At 38.1% G+C, this 24957-nt stretch overlaps 1 protein-coding gene across 4 annotated transcripts in view; it reads right to left on the minus strand.

Annotated features, from left to right (window-relative positions):
- The window catches only part of ALDH1A1 (aldehyde dehydrogenase 1 family member A1), an 86001-nt gene that overhangs the window by 18585 nt on the left and 42459 nt on the right, over window positions 1-24957 (minus strand). For all 4 annotated transcript variants that reach the window (XM_032212495.1, XM_032212494.1, XM_032212496.1 and 1 more), the window contains 4 exons: window positions 11741-11845; window positions 6336-6476; window positions 4347-4476; window positions 1786-1847 (listed from right to left, as the gene is read on the minus strand). In XM_032212495.1, coding sequence (XP_032068386.1) covers window positions 1786-1847; window positions 4347-4476; window positions 6336-6476; window positions 11741-11845 — 438 coding nt within the window. The remainder of the gene's footprint in view (window positions 1-1785; window positions 1848-4346; window positions 4477-6335; window positions 6477-11740; window positions 11846-24957) is intronic.

Below are 24957 nucleotides of genomic sequence, written 5' to 3' on the forward strand. Positions count from 1 at the left end.
TAACCTGAGCTAGAGGTTTCATGAAGAAAATGTTCTGATTTTTAAACATATCATCTCAAGTCTCTTTTGTACAATTTTATCAACATTAAATGCATAGAAAGACACACACAACATCTCAAGTACAGCTATTTCAGGGGGATTGTAGAGCAATCCACATGGTGGCCAATATTGCTAATACAGTTTCATCTGTAGTAATGAAAAACTCAATCTATGAAGATCAGCTTTAACAATGATTGGATGGAGAAAAGGCAGAGCAACATCCATGCTAATGGCGAGTCTCATTCATTGAGAAACTACTGGAGACTTTTTCCTTTCCCCTGGGAAAGCTTGATGAAATAAATAAAACTAAATAAAATCATCAGCCAGGTTCCTCATCCCGTAAAACAAGAACACAACACATTTCTATACAGTTTTACTAATGAGTTGTATATTGTAGACAGGAGGGAAGAACCAGGGAGAAGGTTTTTTTGGTAGGTTTGCTGTTTTGTTGTTGACAGATGCATCAGTTTTACTTGCCTGGTGCTTTCTGAAGATTTTGGGACTGAAGATCCCAGAGCTTCTATTAGTCAAATTAGCCAGGAATATTCTGTTAATCTCTTTTGGCCAAGCAGACATCCTTGTACACAGGGTGGGATTCAGCCGGTTCGGATGAACTGGTAGTTCCGATGATCAACTGGGAGTGAACCAGTTTGCTCCGATGATGAGGTGGGCCCGCCCGCCTGCCCCTGCGCTTCACTTACCTATATCCTCTCATCTGATTTGCGCGGCAGAACAGATTGCCGTGCCTCAGCTGTGTTACTCCCCAGAAGCAACGTGGAAGTTAAGTTTTGTTAAAACTGTGCATGCGTGCAGAGCACGCGATCACCAAACCGGTTGTTAAACCGGAAGGCTCCCACCACTGCTTGCACACTATAAGTTTGTGTCCTTCCATTTAAGTTCTTTCGTTGCCTGAAGCACAAAAGTCCCTGTCTGAGGCACTTTTATTTAGATACTATAACACTCTTGTTGTATATTCTTTTCTTAGATCTCAGAAAGAGGAGTTCTGCTAATGTGCAATCAGTTTGAAATGCTTTTGTGGCCATCAGCAACCTTATCAATATCCCTCCAGATGATGAATTGGTTTCTGTTGTATTTGCAGTGTTATAAATGCTCTTAATTGTTTGTTTCTAAACCCAAATGGTGATTTGGGGGGAATTGTATATCAATTAAAATTAGCTGATTGTAGCAGTCCACATAGTCAGGAAATAAACAAGCAAACCCATTCTCCTCAGCAGGTGGCTTCAGGAATGTGAAAACATGCCCTAATTCTTAAACAAATTAGTTTAAATGAAGAAACATCTAACTAAAAGTATAAATATACACTCAGTCTTTAATCTAGAGAAACTGCCAAAACCTCTTAAGTTCAATTCATAGGACAAAGCAGATTATTGGGAGTTAACGTAGATATGCATATATGCATTTTTGTCCATAAACACGTAATTCAAGGGTACCCAACTGGGTGGGCCTGGATGTGTAGCCCTCCCGGAGCCCCAAAATTGTAAGCAAATGACAATTTTAATGAGATAAAAGGGAAAGGCTATTAAATATTCAGGAGCTCAGTTTATGTATTTATTGACAAAAATTTAATTCAAGTTAAATTAAAATTAAATTAAATCTATTAAACTGATGCATATTGTTCAATTTGTTGTTAATTACAGCCTCTGGGACATTAAAAACTTAACAATGAATGGCAATTTATGTGAAATGAAAGACACGCTAATTTTTTTAAATATACACAATACTTACAGGAATGATTTGTCCGCAGACTCCAACAGGTTCATGTCTAGTGAATGTGAAATAGTTTCCATCTAGGTAAAATAATAAAAAAGCACAGAAGATATAGCAAAAGTAAAAACAAATCTGTTAATCTGCAATTGCTATAGGCTGTTGCAGTTGTGACTTGTTGCTACAGTATAATACAAACAAATAAAATACAAATGTGCCTAGATTCAATAATAACCAAATATAAAACTTAAGACAGTGGAGATGGTGAGCCAGTCAACATCCCTTTAACTGTTACACAGAAAGAAAAAAAAAAGAATTTCAGCAACTTTACTTTTCCATAAAACAAACCTGCATAGGGCATTGATGGCAAACCTTTTTGTCCTTGTGTGCCGAAAATGTGCACGCATGCCCACACCCACAATGCAATGCGTCCCGCCCACCTGTGCATGCACGCATGACCCGCCGCGCCTGGGGGTGTTTTCCTCAAGCCACCAGGAGGGCAAAAATGGCCGGAAACATGCCTATTTCTGAACTTCCAGAACTTCAGGAAGTCTTGTTTTTCGCCGTCCCCAGGCTTTCCTCAAGTCTCTTGGAGGGCAAAAAAGGGTTAGGGTTAGCCTCAATTCTGTCATGTTAACTCCTGACGCTGTGGAATTAAGTGGTGGGTCCAAGATAACCCGTTTTTCTTCCCCAATTGATCAAATTCACAAGGAATAAATGAAATCAAATTCTTTTTAAAAAATAAAATGAAAAAAGAATGCAAAAACAGTCATTTATCACAGATTGCAATTTAAAATGATCTTGTTTTTTTTTTAAAAAATAGAAAATATAAAACTGATAATGGAAAGTCTGCTGCAGAGGGATTCTCATTGCACAAAATAAGCAACTGCAGAGCTTGTTCAGAGAAGATAAATACCTTGGAAGCTTAAATAGCAACATGCATAGAAAAATTAAGATTAAAATTCTAAATTTAATTTATATATCTGCTCTTGTTTATCTACTCATCAGAAGGAAAATTCTCCAATTGCTTCCCTGGGCTTTTTCCAACTTTTTAAATCAGGGGCTCAAAAGCACTTTGATATTCCTTTCCTTTCTTTGATTGGGATGCCCAGCTTCTTCCTTCGTTTTTAAAAAGCATAAACTGGCTAGCCAGCAGAAATGGAGGAGCTTCAGAATAATCTTTGTATATTTGTTGAATGTTTGCATCTTTACAGGTAATCCTCACTTACTGACTGCAGTTAGGACTTACTAGGTGACGAAATCATGAAGCCGCAAATTCGTATGAACGTTCCTGACTTTATGATGCCAGTTCATCAGTTTTGGCTGCAGCCATTAAACAAGTCACATGACACAATGACATGGGAGCCCAAACTTTTGACTTCCTGCTGCTTTCCCCATTGACTTTGTTTGTTGGAAGCCGGCCCTGAAGGCTATAAATGGTGATCACATGATTGCAGGGTGTAGTGACTGTTGTAATGACAGTTGCCAAGCGCTGAATCACAACCGTGTGACTACAGGCATACTCCAACAGCCATAACCTTGAAGACCCTTTGTAAATTTATTTGTTCAGCATTTCTGTAACTTAGATTGCTGAACAAGTATTCACCAAATGCGGGCAACCTGTAATGCCTAAATAAATGCTGGCAAGTTCTTATTGGTATATATTAGTGTATATGTTCAAATGAAAGTTTAGATATGTAGAAAAACAAAAATGGACAAATTCATTTCTTTCTTCTGTTCTTTAGTTTATTTAGTTATTTGAGAAATTTAGTTTCAAGATCAGCAATTAACATCCTTTGAAATGTGCCTGGACCAGATAATATCTTGTCCTTTGCAAATGACTTCAAGAATTAAAGGGAGTACATAACTGGAAGGTAAATCTTGCAATGTATATAAGATGATAGGGGAGCCAGTTTAGCTAATTCTTATTTAGGACAAGTGACAAAAAACCCAGTTTGGATTTCAAAAGGCTAAGATACTAGAGGTCAACTTAGAGGAAGGTTTCTGGTCTTCTGGAAGGCTGTGAAGATTTGGCCTTTTCTCAGGATGTTAAGATGAATTCCATATGGATGTCATTTACATGGCTGAGTCTGTTATACTCTGTGTGTGTGTGTGTGCGTGTGTGTGTGCGTTGTTTAAAGTAAAAAAACAACATATTTCCCGCAGTCTTAGATATTGTTCTTTTTAAAAGCTGGGCTCTTGAGGTGAAAAAGAATCCAAAGATTGCTCAATTTGTATGGTTATACAATCTGTCAGACTGCAACATCCCTTGGTGATGAAAATATAATTGTATTCTTACAAACAGAGAATACAAAAGCATTTATAATAAAACCTGCTAATTCTTGGAACTGAAGGAACTTCAGTTAGGGTGGAAAGTTACAGGAATGAATTATACAAGATGTACCAACATTGAAAAAAACAAAACAATCCTTACTGACAAAGCTTTTACCAATATACTTTTATGTAACAGATTTCTAAAGGATGCATTTTTCTCAGATGAAAAAGTTCTATTGCTCAAAGCTTCTTTTAATTCACATTAAACCAACTTTATCTCATGGACACCTTTGTCCAGAGTGACTCACCCATGGGGATGGTACGTCCTTGGATTTTATCAGCCCAGCCAGCAAAGTAACGCAAAGTGTTGATACAACCACCCAAGTCCATTAGGTAGGCGTGTGAAAAAACCTTTCCCCCATTAAGACTCTCCATTGTCTGAAACAAAGGGCTTAAAAAAATTAGTCATTGTAGATAAATGAAAGAATGTAACTGTCTTTAACACTGGTTTATTAAGAACTGCAGTAACTAGGTCATGATGATTTAAGAATGGGAGTGGGATAGTAAGATTATCTTCAGTAGGGGACAGAACAAGCAACTGAGCATTATGATCATGTTGCAGAAATGTATAGATCGAATTGAATCGGCAGCTTTGAGAGGTTTCCGAGAAATAATTCTAGAGTGGCTGTTTTGAGGATAGTTATCTAACTCAGTGGTCTCCAACCTTGGCAGCTTTGCTTTGCTGGCTGAGGAACTCTGGGAGTTGAAGTCCACAAGTCTTAAAGTTGCCAAGGTTGGAGACCACTGATCTAACTGATATATGTCTCAAAGAATAGTGGTCATCAGCATGTATTTGCTGTAGAATTGACTTGTTTAATCTCAGAGAAGACTGCAGCCAGCCAACAAACTCCTTGCTTGGCTTTTGCTGTATCATTTTGCTCGAAGATGTTGCCAGTACTATTTCTAGAATGGAATTCACTCTATGGAAAAAGGAAAAGAATTTGCATTTTTAACTAAGCCCCAGGACATAATCCTCTATCACATTTTTAGACTACTACCGGTACATTAGGTTATTCATTCACTTTAGTTAGATATGACAGTTTAGCTGTCAAGACTGTGTAACAGATTTTTCAAATGACTGCTTCCAAAGTTTAAGTAAACTATGAATTTATTTATTTTTTTGAAAAAATCACACAGAGACATTCTCTAATAGCCCCTCCATTCAATATTGCTTGAAATTGCTGGTTTGGAAAATGTTATTTCGCAGTCCTTTCTGAATGAATATATTTACCATGCTGAATGAATATATTTACCATGCTTCCCCGAAAATAAGACAGGGTCTAATTTTCTTTTGACCCCCTAAATAAACACTTGGTCTTATTTTCGGGGAGGTCTTATTATTTTTGAGGCGCAGGAGGCGGTGAGCGTGGTCACCTCATGGCTGCTAGTGTGTTGCAATATTTTTGGGGAGGTCTTATTTTAGTTCATGCGCTCAAAAGCTCAATTGGGCTTATTATCTGGGGAGGTCTTATTTTCAGGGAAACAGGGTATTTTATATTCACAAATTTGGTTTTGTGGGCTAAGCAAATAATGGAAAAGAAATGGTTAAACCCATTGGGATGGGTTCCACAACCATTTTCATTCTTTCATCTGGAATACACCCACGTTCTTTGAAATAAGTCAATGAATTCATTCAATTGCTCCATTTTTTCCTCCTTGTTTGAGAGATGATAATCTCTGCATAGTTGATTAAAAAAAAAAAGATTAAGGCTTTGAACCAAAGATTCAACTTATCGTTCTCAAGTTCTGGGGTGAACAGTGTCAAACTAGATGGGCTTGTGCAGGAAAGCAGCAAAACAAATCCAACATTCTTGTACTTTGAACATTCTTCTAAAATTGTGGTTGACCTAAAGGCTACTTGGGAGAAATTTGGAGACTCTCCTCGGTACAACTTGGTTTTCAAATTAATGCTAGGAGCATTAACTGGTGCCCTCTTCACTTCATTATTTTTCTTCAGTAGCAGTGATGAAATGTTACCTTATCACACTGGGTCACTTTTCTGTCTTGCTTAAGAAAGACAAGGGAGATGTTAATCTATCTTGTATAACTGGCTGAACACAATAGGCCAGCTTTTCTGACAAGGAAACCATGTGGGTTTTTCTAATGAATTATGACTTTTGGTTGGTTAAATTCTTTCAAAACAAGACTATATCATTTCACTGGAGTTATTCAAAGGCATCAAAAGAATTTCATCTTAAAAAGATAGGTTTGCTTAAGAGTCAGCATATTAGACTTACAGCCAAGAGTAGAGAGTCTCTTTCAATTAAATCTGCCAGTTTGCTCAACAGTCTGCCCCTTTCTGAAGCATCTGCTGTCCTCCAGGAGGATCCAAACTCAAATGCTTTCCTTGCTGCTTTAACAGCTTTGTCAACGTCTTCCTGTGGGGGGAAAAACCCTCACACATGTCATATCAATACTTTTCAGATCATGATTATTAGTGATTGTTCACAACAGCAACAATTCTGCAAACGCCCACATCAGCACAATTTTCCTTTCTTAATGCTATCATTAGTACACATGAACATTTTCTTCGTTCTCCAGAAGATATAAGTAAGGGTAGCATTTTCTTCCATTCAATCATGTCCAATTCTCAGAGATTGCGTGGACAAGTCCCTACAGTTTTCTTGGCAAGGTTTTTCATTAGTGGTTTGACATTGCCTTCTTCCTAAAATGCAGAGAAAGTAACTGGCCAAAGGCTACCCAAGTTGGCTTCATACCAAGGTAAAACTAGAATTCACAATGTCCTGGTTTCTTGCCTGATGCTTTAATCACAACACCAGACTGGCTTTCAAGTATAACAGATCTGCTAACAATTTTGATAAGGCATACAATTGTTATCTCACTGAATAATATTGAAAAACTGTGTTCCTACTGAAAACTGTACAAAGAAAAACACACTTTTCCCTATTAGCAAACATCTTAGCAAATCCACAGCATGCTGTTCATGAATTAATTTCATGGTAGAAAATTAAAATTAAATCTAGTTGGTGAAAGAACGATCATTAAGCTCCATGGTGCTAAATAACAGAAGTCCATACAAGTGGAAATAAACAAATTACTACACTTATTATTCAGTTTTTAATGAGACTTATCAACAATAATATTATGGTAGTTTACAGTACTCTTAAATCAGCAGGACACGTATGGGATTGTCATCTAAATGTCTATGGGAAATTCTCAATCATCTAGGTCGTAGTTGTCTCAAAGGTGCTTTTTCAAACCGGCAACTGGACTTTCTTATCTAGACAGTTCTTATCTAAGAACTGAACCAAAGAAGCTTCTTGGAGGAGATGTAAAACATTTTTCAAAGGAAAAAAAAAAACCAAGAAAATTCAGTTGCCTTTTGGAAAAAGACATGTTAAGATTGCATTTTTTTTCTTTAAATGACTATTTAAAAACATAATCATGCTTAAATATTTCCTAGTGCTTGTAGCTTGAATGAACAAACTGGGTGAAATGATTTATTTCACAATCCCATGTATTTCTTTCCCTTATAATTTGATTTTCGGAGCAAGAAAAAAACCTGTCTTCTGAAATGAATAATCCTTTGTGGTGTCAATTGTAAGCACAGATCGAAGTCCTAAAATTTATCAGTTCATTTATTAAAAGCTAGAATCTGGAGTTTACATTAATTTGTATGATTTGTAGATTTGTGCGCTTCAGAAAACAATTTAGTTATTAGCAATCGTTGACACTATATGGCTTAGGATATGGATATCTGAGACTGCTGCTTCCCTTCAATGGTTTCTACTTTTCAGATATGTTCTGGCAATGGATTTTGAGGAGAGCAGGCAGAGCTGTGGGAGGTGGAGTTAAACACATTATCAGCTTAGAGTCACTGCATTCCCAGAAGTGTTTTAAGTCTAGCCCCACCTGAATTCGGTTGACCCTTAAGGTAAAGGTTCCCCTTGCACATATGTGCTAGTCGTTCCCAACTCTAGGGGACGGGCTTATCTCTGATTCAAAGCCGAAGAGCTAGCACTATCCAAAGATGTCTCCGTGGTCATGTGGCCGGCATGACTAAATGCCAAAGGCGCATGGAAAGCTGTTACCTTCCCATCAAAGGTGGTTCCTATTTTTCTACTTGCATTTGTACATGCTCTCAAACTGATAGGTTGGCAGAAGCTGGGGCAAATAATGGGAGCTCACTCCGTTACGCAGTGCTAGGGATTCAAACCACTGAACTGCCGACCTTTCTGATCGACAAGCTCAGAGTCTTAGCCACTGAGCTACAGCGTCCTGCGTCCCAGTTGACCCTTATCTGGTACCAAATTAGTGTTGAACTTAAATCGACCAGATTCTTAAATATAGGCTTGAATAAATGTTCTATGATGCAACCCAACCAATACTCCTGATTCTTTGCACCTCACAGTGGATGTGCTTCAGGTACCCTCTATTAAATGTTGTTATCTTGCAGGACCAACGTGCCTTCTCTTCCCCCACTTTCCCCAAAAGAGCATTCCCCCTCCCTGAGAAAACAGCAGAGTATTCTCTCCTAGGTTTTGAAAAGTTATGGTCTCGAACCTTGGGTTAATGTATTATTGTATTTGGGGATAGGGCATTTTATTTGCTTTCTATTGTTTTTAGGATCATTTTAGTTTGGCCTCTCTGTATTTGGGCTTCCTCTATATACACAGGAATCTCTGTATTTTTATGTTTTGTCTGTTTTTTAATATTTTTTTTCTATACTAACCAGAGTCCATCAGAGTTGGGTGACTATAACAAATTTGAATAAATTAACACAGATATTTGAAAAAACACATTTAATAGAAATTAACCAGAATGGTCACTTTCTCAAATTGTTAAACCTTTTATGAAACAACAAAAATATCTAAATTATTGTAACAAATTGCATTATTGAACTGGAGGCAGATGAAAGAGCAAGTGATTTCATTTGCAATACCATTTTTTTTAATTTAAGAGGAGATGATAAAATGAACTGCATAATAACCATATCTTTGTTCTCTTTAAAAAGTACTCCTGGATATGGGCGCGTGATTCAGTTGACATTACAAGGGGAGGTCAGTCAGCACTAAACAAATGTGAAGTTTTAAAAATACTTCTAAAAGGAATCTTTGGACTGAATGCAAAGAGCATACTTTCTAAATGACTTTCACTACTCAAAAATTAACATAAGGCTTCCATCAGACACAGAGTTTTGTCCGGGTCAGGACAGACAGGAGCCCCATTGCTGAGACTTCAATCACTTTTGCAATCAAACCAGGAGTTATAGATGCATATAAATTTGATTTTCCAAATTTGGGCCTTCCTATATTATCAGGGGTTCCTTCTTCCCTCTAGCCTTAAGGATTAGAAACAAGGTTAAAACCAAAGATAAGTTAAACATACATTCTCTGTTTGTTAAGACAATCCTTATTTTGGGATTGTCCTGGGCACTAAACATCACCTATCAAAGGAAGAAAATGTCCATTTCCAGCTGTCTGCCCAATCCATCCAGCAAAAGCAAGAAAACAACTTTTGTGCACTTAAGAAAGGCTACTCGTACTTGAGAGACCGCCTGCTGCCAATTACCTCCCAAAGACCCATTAGATCACACAGGGTCGGCCTCCTCCGGGTTCCGTCTACCAGCCAATGCCACCTGGCTACTACCCGGGGGAGGGCCTTCTCTGTGGCAGCTCCGGCCCTCTGGAACGAACTCCCCGCAGGGATTCGGACCCTCACCTCTCTCCAGGCCTTCCGAAAAGCCGTAAAAACCTGGCTTTGCCGGCAGGCCTGGGGTTGATGAGTTCCCCTCCCCGCTCGACCTGTGTGGTTGTGTGATTCTTGGCTATTTTAACTATGTGTATTGTGTTCTATGTTCCCCCTTTTTCCCCCTTTGAGTTGTTCGCTGCCCTGAGTCCCTCCCGGAGAAGGGCAGCATACAAATAAAATAAATCTAAATCTAAATCTACTATATACGGGCTGCAAAAAAAAGAGGCTACTATATATGGGCTGTCATCACTAAACGACAGCAAAAAAACTTCTCACAAAAGTCTTTATGCTCCTTCTCATGGTGTTTCAGATTTCTGCAGCCCAGATCTGGTGATGCTCAGTCTTCAGATATGCAGAGCACATCATGAGAAAGGCGGGGCTAGATGAATCAAAAATTGGAATTAAGATTGCCGAGAGAAGTATCAACGATCTCAGATATGCAGATGATACCACTCTAATGGCAGAAAGTTAAGAGGAACTAAAGAGCTTCTTGATGTGGGTGAAGGAAGAGAGTGCAAAAGTTGGCTTGAAACTCAACATTAAGAAAACTAAGGTCATGGCATCCGGCCCTCTCAATTCCTGGCAAATAGATGGAGAAGAAATGGAGGTAGTGACAGACTTTATTTTCCTGGGCTCAAAGATCACCACAGATGGTGACTGCAGCCAAGAAATTAAAAGACGCTTGTTCCTGGGAAGGAAAACTATGGCAAATTTAGACAGCATACTAAAAAGCAGAGACATCACCCTGCCAACAAAAGTGAATATAGTCAAGGCTATAGTTTTTCCAGTTGCAATGTATGGCTGTGAAAGTTGGACCATAAGAAAGACTGAGCACCAAAGAATTGAGGCCTTTGAGCTACGGTGCTGGAGAATACTCCTGTGAGTCCCTAGGACTGCAAGGCGATCAAACCGGTCAGTCCTAGAGGAGCTCAACCCTGACTGCTCTTTAGAAGGCCAGATCCTGAAGATGAAACTCAAATACTTTGGCCACCTAATGAGAAGGGAGCCTAATACTGGGAAAGACTGAGGGCAAAAGAAGAAGGGGACGACAGAGAATGAGGTGGCTGGATGGAGTCACCGAAGCAGTAGACGTGAGCTGAAATGGACTCCAGAAGATGGTAGAGGACAGGAAGGTCTGGAGGAACGTTGTCTATGGGGTCGCGATGGGTTGGACATGACTTCACAACTAACAGCAGCAACAACAACAGAAAACAATAGTTGTAATAATGCTCTTAGCTTTTCTTGGCTGTGCTTAGGTTTTCTTTACTTATCAAGTTTAGCAGTCCTGTCTGGTGGGAGTATGAGATGTGAAGGGAAGTTCACTTCTTGAATGAAGGAAGCGATTGCTTGTTAGCAATCTATTCACAATAGTTAGTATTAATTTATTTAATTGATAAGGCCATTAAATCAGAAATGATTCTAGGGCAGCGTACAATAGATTAGTTTTTTTCAAACCTGGCAACTTTAAGATGTGAGGACTTCAACTCCCATGCTGGTTGGAGAATTTTGGAAGTTGAAATCCCCACATCTTAAAGTTGCTGTTAAAAAACCCCATGAAACACAAAATGCCACATGTAGAGATGCACAGAAAAAGAAAATCCCAGCAACCACTCAAGCAGGATCACAAATCAACTTGGTCCAGAACCTGCTTGAAAAGCCAAGTTAACCATCAGTTTGACTAACTAGGATATCATTTTGCATCCAACAGAATTATGGAAGTGTTGGTACTATTGAAAGCTTATTTATGACTGAGAAGCCTTCCAAGTATTAACCCTCTCTCTGCATGTGTCTTTGCTATATTTAGTTCAGAAACTTGAGGAGATGAATTATGGGTTAGCTTAAATATGGAAATGCACATACATAGGTGTTCCAGTTTTAGTCACCCTGTCTGGAAAGGAAATCCATGACACAGCAAAGATTAAATGCTTACCTTATCTCCTTCTTCCACCTCACAAATTTTCTCTCCTGTTGCAGGATTATAGACTGGAAATTTTTTGCCACTGGCTGAATTGTGCCATTCATTGTTTATAAATATCTGAAAGAAAATACAACACAAAAGTTGACACTGATTTTATTGAATGCTATATTGCATTTCTCTGATTTGTCTCTGTCTGTCTGTCTCTTTTACACAGACCCAGACACAACACACACATACAATTTGCAAAAAAGTATGCAAATAGTTTGAAATAAAAGATGATACTGAACAATCACGGTCTTCTGGAATGTCATAATCGCTTCTACAGGGAGATAGTAGTAGTATAGTATAGGCTTTATTGTCATTGTATTGTCATGTATACAACGAAATTTGTTTTAGCCTCACTGGTGCAATCCATTACACACTCCACTGTGACACCAGGAGCTCAAAACCACAGTGTCTATGCACGCTGCCATCTTGGATTTGGGTATATAGGCAGCCTATAAATATAGTAAATAAGTAGGTAGGTAGGTAGTAGGTAAATAAGTGAGAGAGGGAGGGAGGGAAGGAGGATAAGCTTGTCAATAGAAGAAACAAGACAGTCCTCATGGCAGACTTGAGAGAAAGATTAATTTCAGTTTTTAAAAACTGTTCTGGCTGACAAGCATTTCACTCAAAATGGTAATTGGAAGCCAATCTACAATCATAAGTGTGTTCATGTATCCTATGTGGAGAGCAGGGTGGATTGCTGCCGTCGTTACTGCCGGTTCTCAACACGCACTGCGCATGGACATGTGCACCAGACACGTGCTGTGCATGCACTGTTCTATGTAAATTGTTCTGTGCACATGTGCAGAACAATTTTCAGTGAACTGCGCACATGCAGACAATAAAATTCAAAATGGCAAGCGGTTCAGAGGCGTGTCAAGCTTGGGTCGCTGCCGTATCTGTGATCCAGGCCTGAATTCCAGTACCAGTTCGGCTGAACCGGGCCAAACCAGCAGCAACCCACCTCTGGTGGAGAGGATAGGACATAGTAGGAAGGGAAGAGTCCTTTAGTTAAAGCTTAATGCTTGGTTAAACTGGCCTTAGGACTGACTGAGGCTGAAGAGCAGCAGCAAGAGGTGGAGTTAAAAAAAAAAGAAAATTCCTTGCTCTTCATTTTTAAACAGTTCACTGACCACTAAAGATCACTAAAATGGCCAGTGTTCCCCCTCTAATCTTTCCTCTCTATAAATCTTATTATATTCAAACCTCTCAGATATTCCATAAACCCGTCTCTGCATGGGACGTGCCAAGACAGTCACAATCTACTTCCAGGGTGTGTAGATGTGTAGTGAGATTTGTATGTTTTTAATCAATCCCTATGCTGCCTCCGTCACAAAAGTAATTTGCGGTGACTTACATAATAATAGTGTTAAAAACAACATTACAATCATAAAAACAAATTGCAATCTCACGGTATGCACATGCCATGCCATGTTGTTTTTGGCTCTTCTCTGTAGTATTTGTAAGTTACAGGTGGTAACCCAGGCGGATTAAATATAAACCGATGCTTTCTTAGCCTTTTTTTGTTGTTGAAAATTTTAATGCCCTTCTACCACTAAAATATTCTTTTCTAGGGTTGGTCTAGCCTTTCCTTCTGGGTATGGATAGGGTGGAGATCAGGTGAACAGCAAAATAAAAACAGTTCAGCTGAATTGTTATTTATTGGAACTCACTAATTCTGCAGTCATTTACTATTTTTTCATATTTATTTACACTGAAATGTAAGAAATTGTATCGAATGTAGTCATTCTAATTTCAATTCTAGTAATTCTAATTTTATTATGACCAGTAATGGAAGGCTCTCTCCTAATTTTAGCATAGCAATGGGGGCAGAGGTGGTCTTCAGCAGGTTCTCTCCAGTTCGGGAGAACCAGTAGCCTCAGCTCCGCCCATCTGCTCCAACATGATGCGTGAGCACTGTGCATGCGCAGAAGGCGGTACACATGCGCAGACGATGTGTGTGCAAGTGAAGCAAGTAGGGGAGGTAAGTGAATCCCACTTCTGATTGGGGGGCATATTTTCTCCAGTTAATTTATAATACCCTTATAGAACATATAATTCTCATTCTCTCTCTCCCTCCCTCCCTCACATGTATCTACTCACTTACCTACATATTATAGTTTAATCCTGCCTTTATAAGTCATTCAAGGTTGCAAACATGCACAATATTCCTTCTTCCTCCTATTTTCTCACAACAAGAAGGTGGGTTGGGTTGAGAGAGGGGGAGTGGTCCAAGGTCCCCCAGCTGGATTACATGACTAAGGCAGGACTAGAACTCACACAACTCAACATGCACAGATTACATAACAAGGTTCTCCCTTTGTTCTTCCAATGAAATATTACACTACCACATGGGAAGATCATTCGGTGCGTGTTCCATTTTATTATATGGGATGGACAGTGGATGAGATCATCTGATCCAGCCTCAATTCATCATTTCATCCTATTGGCTTAACTTTTTTTTTAAATTAAGTTTTTAACCTTTTTTTTACAAAGGTTTTTTACAACTAAAAACAATACCAATTCAAAGAAAAAAGAAAGTAAACAAAAGTAAAAGAAAAATGATTATTAAACAGAAAGAAATAAAAAAAATACTTTATAGTAATTATAAATGCATTTATAATTTGTCCCCTTTCCAAGGTTAAGCTTAATTTTTAGACTACAAATAAATCATGAAATTGGCCTCTCATCTTCCCACACCAGGAAACCATCTCTTAAGAACAATAATGGTAATAATGGTGTTACTTTAATCTTATACAGACTATGTTTTAAAGAACTAGGAAATCATACTCATTTCTTAAAAGTTAGATATACAATAACATAGTATACAGTTTTAAATCAAATTTTAAATTGGGAAAGCAGTGGAAATAAACTTGGTTTCAAAATCTCTTTTGTGTATAAAGTTGGTATAAGCTGACCAATTAAAAACTCTAATGGGGAACCTGGTAACTAGGCCCAGAGGCAGATATTGAATGAATGAATAAATCCAAGAGTGATCGACTCACAATAAAAACTAAATCAAGCATGAATAAGTAACACGCAGAATGTTAAGTAAAAAAAAAAAGAGGTACTTGGCAGCTCGTTCAGCTCCTAAAGACAGAGTAAGGTAAATATTAATATAATAGTGCCATGTCTGTGAAATGACAGTATGTCAAATTCATGTACATTTGTGAAAATGATGATGCATGCCTTTATTGGAAGGTCTCGTAGCATGTAATTTATTAGCACCTTTTAGCCCATTGGCTCAAAAACTTACAGGAGGTACAGCAAAGTGTTTTTTTTTAAATCAGGGCAACCTGGTTTACCAAAATATGGGACGGAGCATACTGCTTCTGCTTTCCCCTTTCAGACCCAATCCAGGAGCCTTCAGAGGCAGTTGCTTTTGCAACACGCTATTTTTGTGTTAAATTTATATTTATTGACAAAGAAATAAAGGGAGACTAGTATAGATCTATTTCAAGCTATTTAGCACTGGTCAGCTAGCCACACCCTTCTGGGATTCATCGAAGGTAACTGAGGGTCAATTCAGTTATCTTGATCTGGACTATCGTATTTACAGTTCATGAGCAATAATGGGTTTTATCTAGAAACCAGCCAGAAACTCGAAATTCTTCAAGCACAGATGTAATAGGTGCGCTCTGCAAGATTTAGTTATCAAGATCATCTCTGCATTCTGGATTATCTTTTATTTTAGAAGACTTCCCAGGGGATTCTCATTCAGGATGCTTTGGAAATGGCTATGGAGTCAAAATCTTCCTTTCTCAAGAAAGGTCGGAGTTAATGAAGAGCTCATCTGAATGTATTGCGCTCTAACCTGTAAGGAATATCACCTGGAACAGCCCAACTATTCCATCTCTTCCACCTTCTCTTGGCTAAGATATTAACCAAAGCACTTGAGGCAATATCATTTCAATATAGTGAAGGTGAGGTTGCAATGGATCTAGATAAACACTATCACCCATTAACATTTGGAGCCGTATTTGGTGTATCATCATAAACCATATTTCATCCAGAAAAAGAAATCTAGGTAAATAATGTTAAAAAAAAACCTGATATTTGGAGTGATCTATCAGTTGTCGAGCCCCACATTACATGGCACAATCAAAGAAAGAATCACACAGACATCAATAAGGAGCTTTAATGCAAGAACTGGAAGGAATCTTGGAAACTGCAGTAGAAACTTCTAGGTTTCATTTATCATCAATTTATTATTATACATTGAAACATAAACATCTCTTTCATTGGTTTTAATCTCTTTTTCCTGGGCTTTTGCAGCTTGGATTGAATTTCTATTTATGAGATAAACCTTTTAACAAATTTCACCAGTGACAGAGATCAAGATTCTGATTGCCAATGAAGACTAAGGAAGACCTTGGGAGAAGACCTAATTCCTCCCAAAATGATTGAAAATAATTTTAGCTTCTGTACCCTCACCCTGGTCTTGCCCTTTGCTAATATTCACACCTATGGGCCTGTTGTCAAGGATTGGGGGCACCCAATCATTGTTCCTACATACAAAAAATGGGAAAAGGGTGCTACTGCCAATTATAGACTGAGCAGCCTCTTCCATGCAATTAGCAAAGTTTGTGCAGGTTTCCCACTATAGAAACTCCAGAACCACCTAGAACAAGGAGACATACTTATAAAAAATCCAGCTAAATTAAAGAAAGGATCAGCTACCACAGACCAGTGCTTAGTCCTCCAACATCTCATTGAAAACTACTACTCCTGCAACACTATTTACCTTTATGCTGCCTTCATAGACTTCAAAGTAACTTTTGATTCTGCACCACAAGCCAAACTCTGGGAAAAACTAGAGGCATCCTTGACTGACTTCATCAAATATGTATGTTTCATGAAGGGACGTCACTCAAAGCAAGATGTCATCCCCAGAGCCATCTCCCCACTGTCATTGGAACTGACAAAGGTTAAAGTTAAACTAAGGCTGCATATTGGCTCTATTCCTATTCAACGTCTCTACCAATTTCATAGTGGGCCATCTCCTTAATACACACTTTCACTCCCCTAAATTATCTGGAAAACACATCTCTGTTTATGCAGACAATGCATCAATACATTCAAGAACATCTATTGTCCTTAAAAGCACTTGCACGATATTGCAAGGAAGACCAGCTAGAACTCAACTATCAGAAAACCAAAATCATAGCATTTGCCAAAAGGCACCACATATAAAGGATAGATGGCCACAAGATTGATCAGGTCATCTGTTTCAGATATCTGAGAGTCGTCCTACACTCTGCCAATAGTAGGAATTCTTATCCTCTAGAGACTATGTTACTTAAAATGCACAGAAAAGCTCAGCTGCCATCCTTAGGTAACTCCTACATTCTGGCAGCACTCAAATTATTTGAAGTCAAGCCATTAGCATAAGTTTTCTATGTTCTCAGCTGAGCCCCTTCTCCATTACAATTTGTTCAGTCCAAATTCCTAGGATTTGGACTTTCAAGCCCCAAAATATATTTCTAATGCCACCCTGAAACAGGCTTTGTGAAAGTAGAGGCTAGAATATGGGCGATCATACTCAAATACTGGTTGAGACTATCATTTTCCCCCTTGGCCTTGCCCCGCTAACTATGTGGGATGATTTCCAGGCCAATGGAAAAGACGGTGACAACTAAAATTTCATACTTGGGCTTCTCTCTAAGTTTTCTACTCAACATGGATCTGATCAGGCCAAAGCAAAGAAAGCCAACTGGACCTAACCAGGTCCCCATCCTTTATTGTTAGTACACCCACCAAATAGGTCACAATACTTTACTCTGGCACAATGTCACACTCTCCCCTCAGTTGTCTTTGGAGGCCAATAAAGGAAGATCTACACAGAGATAATGACTCTGTGGTTCTGGACACATCGAAACAAAAGAACATATATTCTCCAGTGCAGATACTACAGATGCATTTTAGCCTCACCTCAAAATGCATTTTTGCACAACTACCCAGAAGACACAGGGCAATTTTATACCTCCCTGCTGTTCTCAAATACCAACCCTGCCATAAGATAGAAGGTTGCCAGGTTCTGTGCAGCTGCACTTAAAACCCATCAAAAGATGACCTGTGCCACAAAACAGTTTTAAGGGACGCCTAGTTTGTTATTACAGAGTGCTCTGTATTATGATAGATTCATAATATGCTTCCCTATGTCCATCTATTGCTCTTACCCTTTTTCTTTTAAACTTTTTTTATTTTTTAAAGATTATTTTTAAAGAACTGTTTTACAGTTTAGCTTTTAAAAACTTTCTAAAACTTTTTTGAAGATTTTGTTGTATTTTTATGCCTTTACATTTTTATACCCCACCTTCATTATGCTAGTATTTGACTATAATAAAGGTTTGATTTGATTACTGAGAAACGTTACTCTCATCTGCTGGTTATTTATATCTAACATTCTATATTCCAGCCGCCTTTCAATCTTTCATACCAGCTCCACTGAGTTAATATAGCTACATTCTCCTGTAGCACCAGAGGTGAAATGCTACTGGTTCAGACCGGTCCCCCCCCCCCCCGATCCGGTAGTAAAAAAATGCGACTGGTTCGGGCGAACTGGTATTTCCGATGATCAGCTTCCAATGATCAACTGGTATTTCCGATGATTTATATTTGCTAGAATAGTTGGATTTCCTGCTTTCTAGCTAATCTAAATCATGGGGCACAGTGGATTCCCCAGGTGCACTCAGTAACAGGCTCTGCCCACCCACCCAGACATCATCACAACCCGTTTTTGATGCCCTGCTCATGCGCGGAAGGTCCTGTGCATGCATGCTCACATTTGCAAACAGATAGCAAAGGTAAGTTGATTTCACTGATTAGCACACAAAACATTTCCTAGAACCATCTAAGAGACCCTTCCTCAAGTTCAGATGTTGTTATCTCCATTAAGCAATAGTTTAGTATTATTCGCTCCAAGGCACATTTTTGTGTTATGGTCATGAAGTTTATAGGAACATACATATTAACTGATACAGATCATTGCTTCATCTAACTTATTATTATCGGCACTGACTTGCTTTGGCTCTTTAGACTTATACATATTGCTTTTCCAACTCTAGGCAAAGATGGTGGGATTATTCAAAAAGGGGAAATTTTATGCAGAAAGGAGATGATCCTACAGCTGTCTTTTCCAACAACCAAAACATGTGAAACTTATTAGAGTATGTAAAAGATAAAATCAGGTGCAAAACAGTTTGTAAGCAAATCAGATATTCCTCAGCAATTGGATAAAGCCCAAATAATTTTGTTTTTCATCATTATGAAGTACTTCATATAGTAAGCCATGTTTGATTGGAGTTGCCTGGAGTTCATTTCCATCTTACCTATTCCTTTATTTCCCCAAGTTCAAAGAACAGAATTGGCACTGATCAATCAGAAAGATAATCATGAGACAACCATAACCTTCCAGGGAAATGTTCTACTTCAAATGCTAAATAGAGATTTGAGGAATACATCAACCACTTAAACAGGAATTTCTTGTACTAACCACTGCTAGCTATAGAATCTCCAAGCTGGAACTCATGAAACACCCAAGGTTACTTATCTGTTACTCCAAACTAAATTACTTGGTGGGAAAATACATTAGGCAAACTCCATGCCCTTAATATTTTGGCTTGAAAGTAAATTACAAATCTTCATAAAAGATCAATTACCAGGGAACTTTCATGTCGTTCTTAGCATGTGAAAAAATTACTATTCCCCTTAATGTTCATTCCCTGGTCTTTCTTTTTATATAGATAAGGTTCTGCTCAGCTTACCTACATTTCCATCCCAACCTTTCTGAAATGGCACTGAAGTTGGCATCCTGATATCCCCTCTCCTTGAGTATTTTGAATCTTTATATAATCTCTGATGAATGCCTCCTGGATTATTAGAAACTCTTGTTTCCAAAAGTCTGGAGGTATTAGGTTGCTTGTCTCTGAACTAAGCCAACAAAACTGTGCTTTTTGTTTGTTCCTTCATCAATGTTTTGTTGACCAATCTTGTTCCCCTAGAAGCTGCAGAAAGCACAGGCTCCCTGTTTTGATCCTAGATGTTCCAGGTTTTTAAAATGGATCAGGTAATGGAAAATGATAAAATCTCCTGTAAGAGTGGATAATACTTTACTATTGAAAAGACAGAACCGCTTGGGAAGGACACAATTTCTATGTTCCTACAAGCACTCCTTTCCTGTCATGATTTGTCATGGGTGACTGGCAGCAGCCAATAATTTATAGCTTACATAAATGCAAACAGAGGTTCCTACTAATACAATGAATGTAAGAATAGCACTGATCTATGGACCAAGGATTCTCGGAATCAAGCATTTGGCTTCTGACAGTGGCCAACCAAATGGTCATAAGCAGAAGATGGAACCTATTCCCCCTGGTATTTATTTAGTTATCAAATTTTTACAGCTGCCCATATCACCAAATGCAGCTCTAGGGCAATGTACAGTAATTGAGTAAAACAACTGGTATAAGAGATACACTCCTAACAGATGAGACACACTACCTGCCCTTAAGTGTTATAGGCAACACTGAACTTTAATACTGAGATTTGCACAGAACTGACATTAAAAAATATGGGATCCAACTGTCTCTTCTTCACCAGGTCCTTGGGATTAACAATGTTTGAGGGAGAAGTTCTAAATTGTTGCTCAATCAGCAAGTGAATAACTCTCTCTGATGTAAGAGAAAAAAATCATAGGGCTTTGGGGGTCTTTTAGTCCAACCCTCTGCTCAAGGAGCCTTATACCATCCCAGTCAAATGGTTCTCTATTCTATTTTTGAAAATCTCCAGTGAAAGAGTACACATAACTCTGGAAGCGAGATATTCTGCTGATTAATTGTTCTTACTCTTGGAAAATTCCTCCTTATTCCTAGGTTGGATCTCTCTTCTACTTTTTGTCCTGTCCTCCAGTGCTTTGGAGATTAAGCCAATCCTCTTTTTTCTCTGACAGCCCCTCAAGTGCTGGAAGACTGCTATCTTGTCTCCTCAATCCTTATCATCTTTGGTAAGCTAGACATAGCTAACTCCCTCAACTGTTCCTTATACAATTTAGCCTCCAGTTCTTTAATGATCTTTCTTCTTTTTCTCTGCACACTTTCCAGGTCTCAATATCTTTTTTCTATCGGGGTGACCAGAATTGAATGCAGTATTCCAAGTGTGGTCTGATTGGTGTGGTATAAGGTGATACAAGCACTTCTCTGATCTTAAAACTATTCCTCTTTTGTTGCTGCCTAAGTCTGGAAGATAACAATAGCACTTAGACTTATATACCGCTTTACAGTGGTATATAAGATATCATCTTATACAGATGGTATCATGGCTTACAGATACCATCATGGCTCAATGTCTTATTACTGTATAATCTCTCCAGCTGTTCTAGAATATCTTCTTTTGCCACCTCAGTTTTTATTAGTCAATCCAATTTGCTGCCCAATGATTTCAGGCTCGGATTATTATCGGTCGATTTTATATCTTATGTAGCAAAGACATTATTCAGGGTTGTTGTTTTTTTTTTTTTTTTGCAATCTCTGTATTGTCCTTGAATATCCCCTTCATATCTTTGTCATTTAGCAGCCCAACAACTTCCCAGAATGTTTTTCCTGCTTGAGTCAAATAAATGTGCATTTAAAAAAAAAACATTTTCCCTTGTGCTCTTCAAATATATTTTTCTTAATTTTTCTTTAAGACGCACAGCTGCTCATCCAAGAAGCTTCTTCTTGAATGTGAAGTGAAATGTCTTAAAGAAAAATCAGAAAGTCCAATTGTCTTTAAAATAAAAGCACCTTTGGGACAACCGTGATCTGGAAGAATGAGAATCTCCATCAATGCTCTGTTTCATCTACTTTTCCTGATTTTGGCTGAATTCCTATTTCCCTAACTTTCCTAATTTTTTTTAGCTTCTCACAGAAACCCTGGCTGGTCTGAATATCCTTACTTCAAGCAGTTGCATTCACTTCTAGCAAGGCACAAGTGCATATCCCTTCTTTTGAAAGGTGGAAGACAGAAGAAGTAAAGTAGCAAGAATATCTACAGCTGTACTACACCTGTCTGAACTGGCCCTTTGCTCTGAATAAGCAAGAACAAGTCCTGGAAAGTATACGATGAGGTGTCATCTATAGTGTTTACTTTGCTAATTGTGGTTTTGGTTTCTCTCTGCAGCCTTATGAAACGTGGATATTCTCTTATGCAGTCTGTGAGTCATTGACTTTGGATTTGAGGAAAAATGTTTAAGAAGAACTCGTAGCCTAAAATATTTAGTATTTAAAAGGTTCAATCCCACATGGGTGCTTTTAAAAATATTCGGTATAACTTATACCAAGGTATTTCATTCTTTTTGATGGTTTCTTTACCCGATCCTTTCTTGAGGCCACAGATACGTACACAGGACACCATAATTCTTCTTGCTTTCATTGGTTGAGCTGATGTGATGTCACAGAAAGAAATCCTAGTAGACATTTCCCCTTGGAAAAGCCTTTAGCATAGCATAGCATAGCATAGCATAGCATAGCATAGGGCAGTGTTTCTCAACCTTGGCAACTTGAAGATGTCCGGACTTCAACTCCCAGAATTCCCCAGCCAGCATTCGCTGGCTGGGGAATTCTGGGAGTTGAAGTCTAGACATCTTCAAGTTGCCAAGGTTGAGAAATACTGGCATAGGGTATATATAAATGTGTTATGTGTGTTATATGACAGGAGGAAGAGCCGCAGCTTAGACAACAGTCACATAAATGAACCATGAGTCTGATAAGTTGTTGGAGTGGAGAAAGATTTCTAAAAAGAAACCTTCTCTAGCTTTGGGAAAAGTAGAAGTAAGGCATGAGTAAGGTATTTTCAGATGTGAATGTTTCTGTACTGTAACTTTGAAATAACGATAGTGTTAGTACTCATGGTCTTGCCTGGCCTTACTAGGTAGACTAGGCAGGAAGCACAACCAGATGAGCTAATTCTACTTTATTGTAAAGCTATATTAAGAGAATCCTGCAAGTCTTAAAAAACAATTCTACCATTATCCCCTTTACAGCCCCAAAACTAGGGAGGGTGTTTTCTGAGCCTTTTCCTTTGCCCCAATTCCTGCTGTGGGCTCATCTGACTTTTATTTGACCATACCTTTGGCTAGTTTCTTTGTCCTGCCTCCCAAGGTGATATAGCAAAGTGCACAGCCTCTATAAAGCTCAGATTCTTTTTGCCTCAATAAGTGTCCAAATATACAATCAGAATATGCGTCCATATGAAAAATAACACCGATTTGGTGTCAAAGAGAATCTTCTAAAAAAAGCCATATTATGTACAAAAATGCACAGACTATTAAAGAGATTCTTATGAATTCATGCAAATCTAAATTATTATGAACATACAACATAAATGGATATAAAGAGGGAAACATGAGAACTGAGTAGAAGGGAAGGTGATAGGTTTGCTATTGTTTATTGCTTAAGAAAGAAAGATTGGACAATATTAAGCTAAAGCCCACGGGCCTTTGACTTTTCAACAGCTAATTAAACAGCTAACACTTCTATTTGCGTTTTGCTTTTCATGCTTATCTAATTAATATGTTTTTGTTACTTTCAATTTAGCTTCATAAAGGGTGACAAAGAAGTGCATTTTTCCCTCTTTGTGTGCATAGTTAATAATTGTGCAGTGTGCCGTGTGAAGCTATGAATGTGTTTGCAGAAGCTCTGAAACCGGAATACTAAGTAATGATGAGTAAGACTGGAAGCATTTCTTAAAATGAAAATTTGAAAAAGTTTTCATAGGATCGATGAGATTAGGTAACCATTGCTAAAGTTCAAGCCACAACAGAGTAAAATATTTACTAGGGAAGAGATACCTTATCAACTCTTTTTACTACTTTGCACATCTGTGCACCAAAAGGCACACCATTCTTGAGGTTTTTGATTGACCTTTGGTATAAATTTGAGGCATGGAAGGAATGAAGGATAAAATCATTTTTATGAGTTACATTTGCTGGTGAATTCAGTGGAAATGATCGATTGGGATTTAAATTAAATTCTATTGATTTCATCAAGATTAGATCTAATACCATTTAGGTTAAGATTGAGGAGGTATTTGTGTCCATCTGATAGTTGTTAAAATGTGAAGGTATAGTGTGGGTTTCTTTTATAAGAGTGATTTTCTTTTCATGAAAGCATCAGGTATTTATTGCTCATGCATTGAAGATTCACTTCCTGCATCTACCTGATCAGTACTGTAATTCAACTGAAAAAGGAATGAGATGAAGAATTAAAATGATTTGCTGATCCATGCATCTCTTCAAGTGCTCTCTACCTATACTCAGGCTTCAAAAACCTAAAACTGATCTTGCAGAGCGAGAGACTAGTTAAAGTGTCCCAAAGGTGCTTTTTCAAGAAGCAACTGGACTTTCTGGAAATCCAGTTTGGCTAAATAAAGTGGCTGAACACCTCATTTCTAAGAGCACCAATTTCTGACATAGTTTTAGGCTGTGATCCTTGAAACCACTGCTCTTAAATTTACTTTCTGAGTAAACAAATAGTAATTTTGTACACCTTTTGAGTGTTCATAGACTCAGTAAAATTGCTTCTGGGCATACATTAGTTTTTTCAGCTATAAAATAATATTCTTGAGTTAAGTGATTGTTTTTAGACTCTGGTATCACAGAGAACATTCTTCTAGATTTATAAGTATATAGTTGGCAACTCCAATCATCTCCATCCAGCTCATGGCTGTGCTGAGGGATGATGGGAGTTACGATCCAACACATCTAGACAGTAACTGATGACATATACTACATAACTATAACAGTATGCAGACTGTCCTTTTGGGATACTTTTTTGCCTTATGAGTGCCAGTACAAATAATAAGAATATAGTGGAAGACTTGGTCATAATATATTATCTTTTTATAGCTGTCAAATTAAATCAGGGCATTCAAAATTTTCTTACATTAAAAAAATAAAACCATCCTCTTCTATTTGATCCACTGTAGGATTCAAGTATTTTCCTGCAGGTTATGCACATCATTTAATTAAGGAAAAACCTTGTGAAATACATCAACAAGTTTCTCACAAAAAGTAAAATAACTAAGATGGGCTAGGACTCGCTTTAAGGTGGAGAGGCTGCCGTAATTTCATATTAATGAACAAATAGGTCAGTTCCCTTTTTTCCAATTGCTTCAATGTGCCTTGATTTGATTTTTAAACCGGCCTT

Source organism: Thamnophis elegans, chromosome 3, assembly GCF_009769535.1.
Source record: "Thamnophis elegans isolate rThaEle1 chromosome 3, rThaEle1.pri, whole genome shotgun sequence".
In the NCBI taxonomy this organism is placed as follows: domain Eukaryota; kingdom Metazoa; phylum Chordata; class Lepidosauria; order Squamata; family Colubridae; genus Thamnophis; species Thamnophis elegans.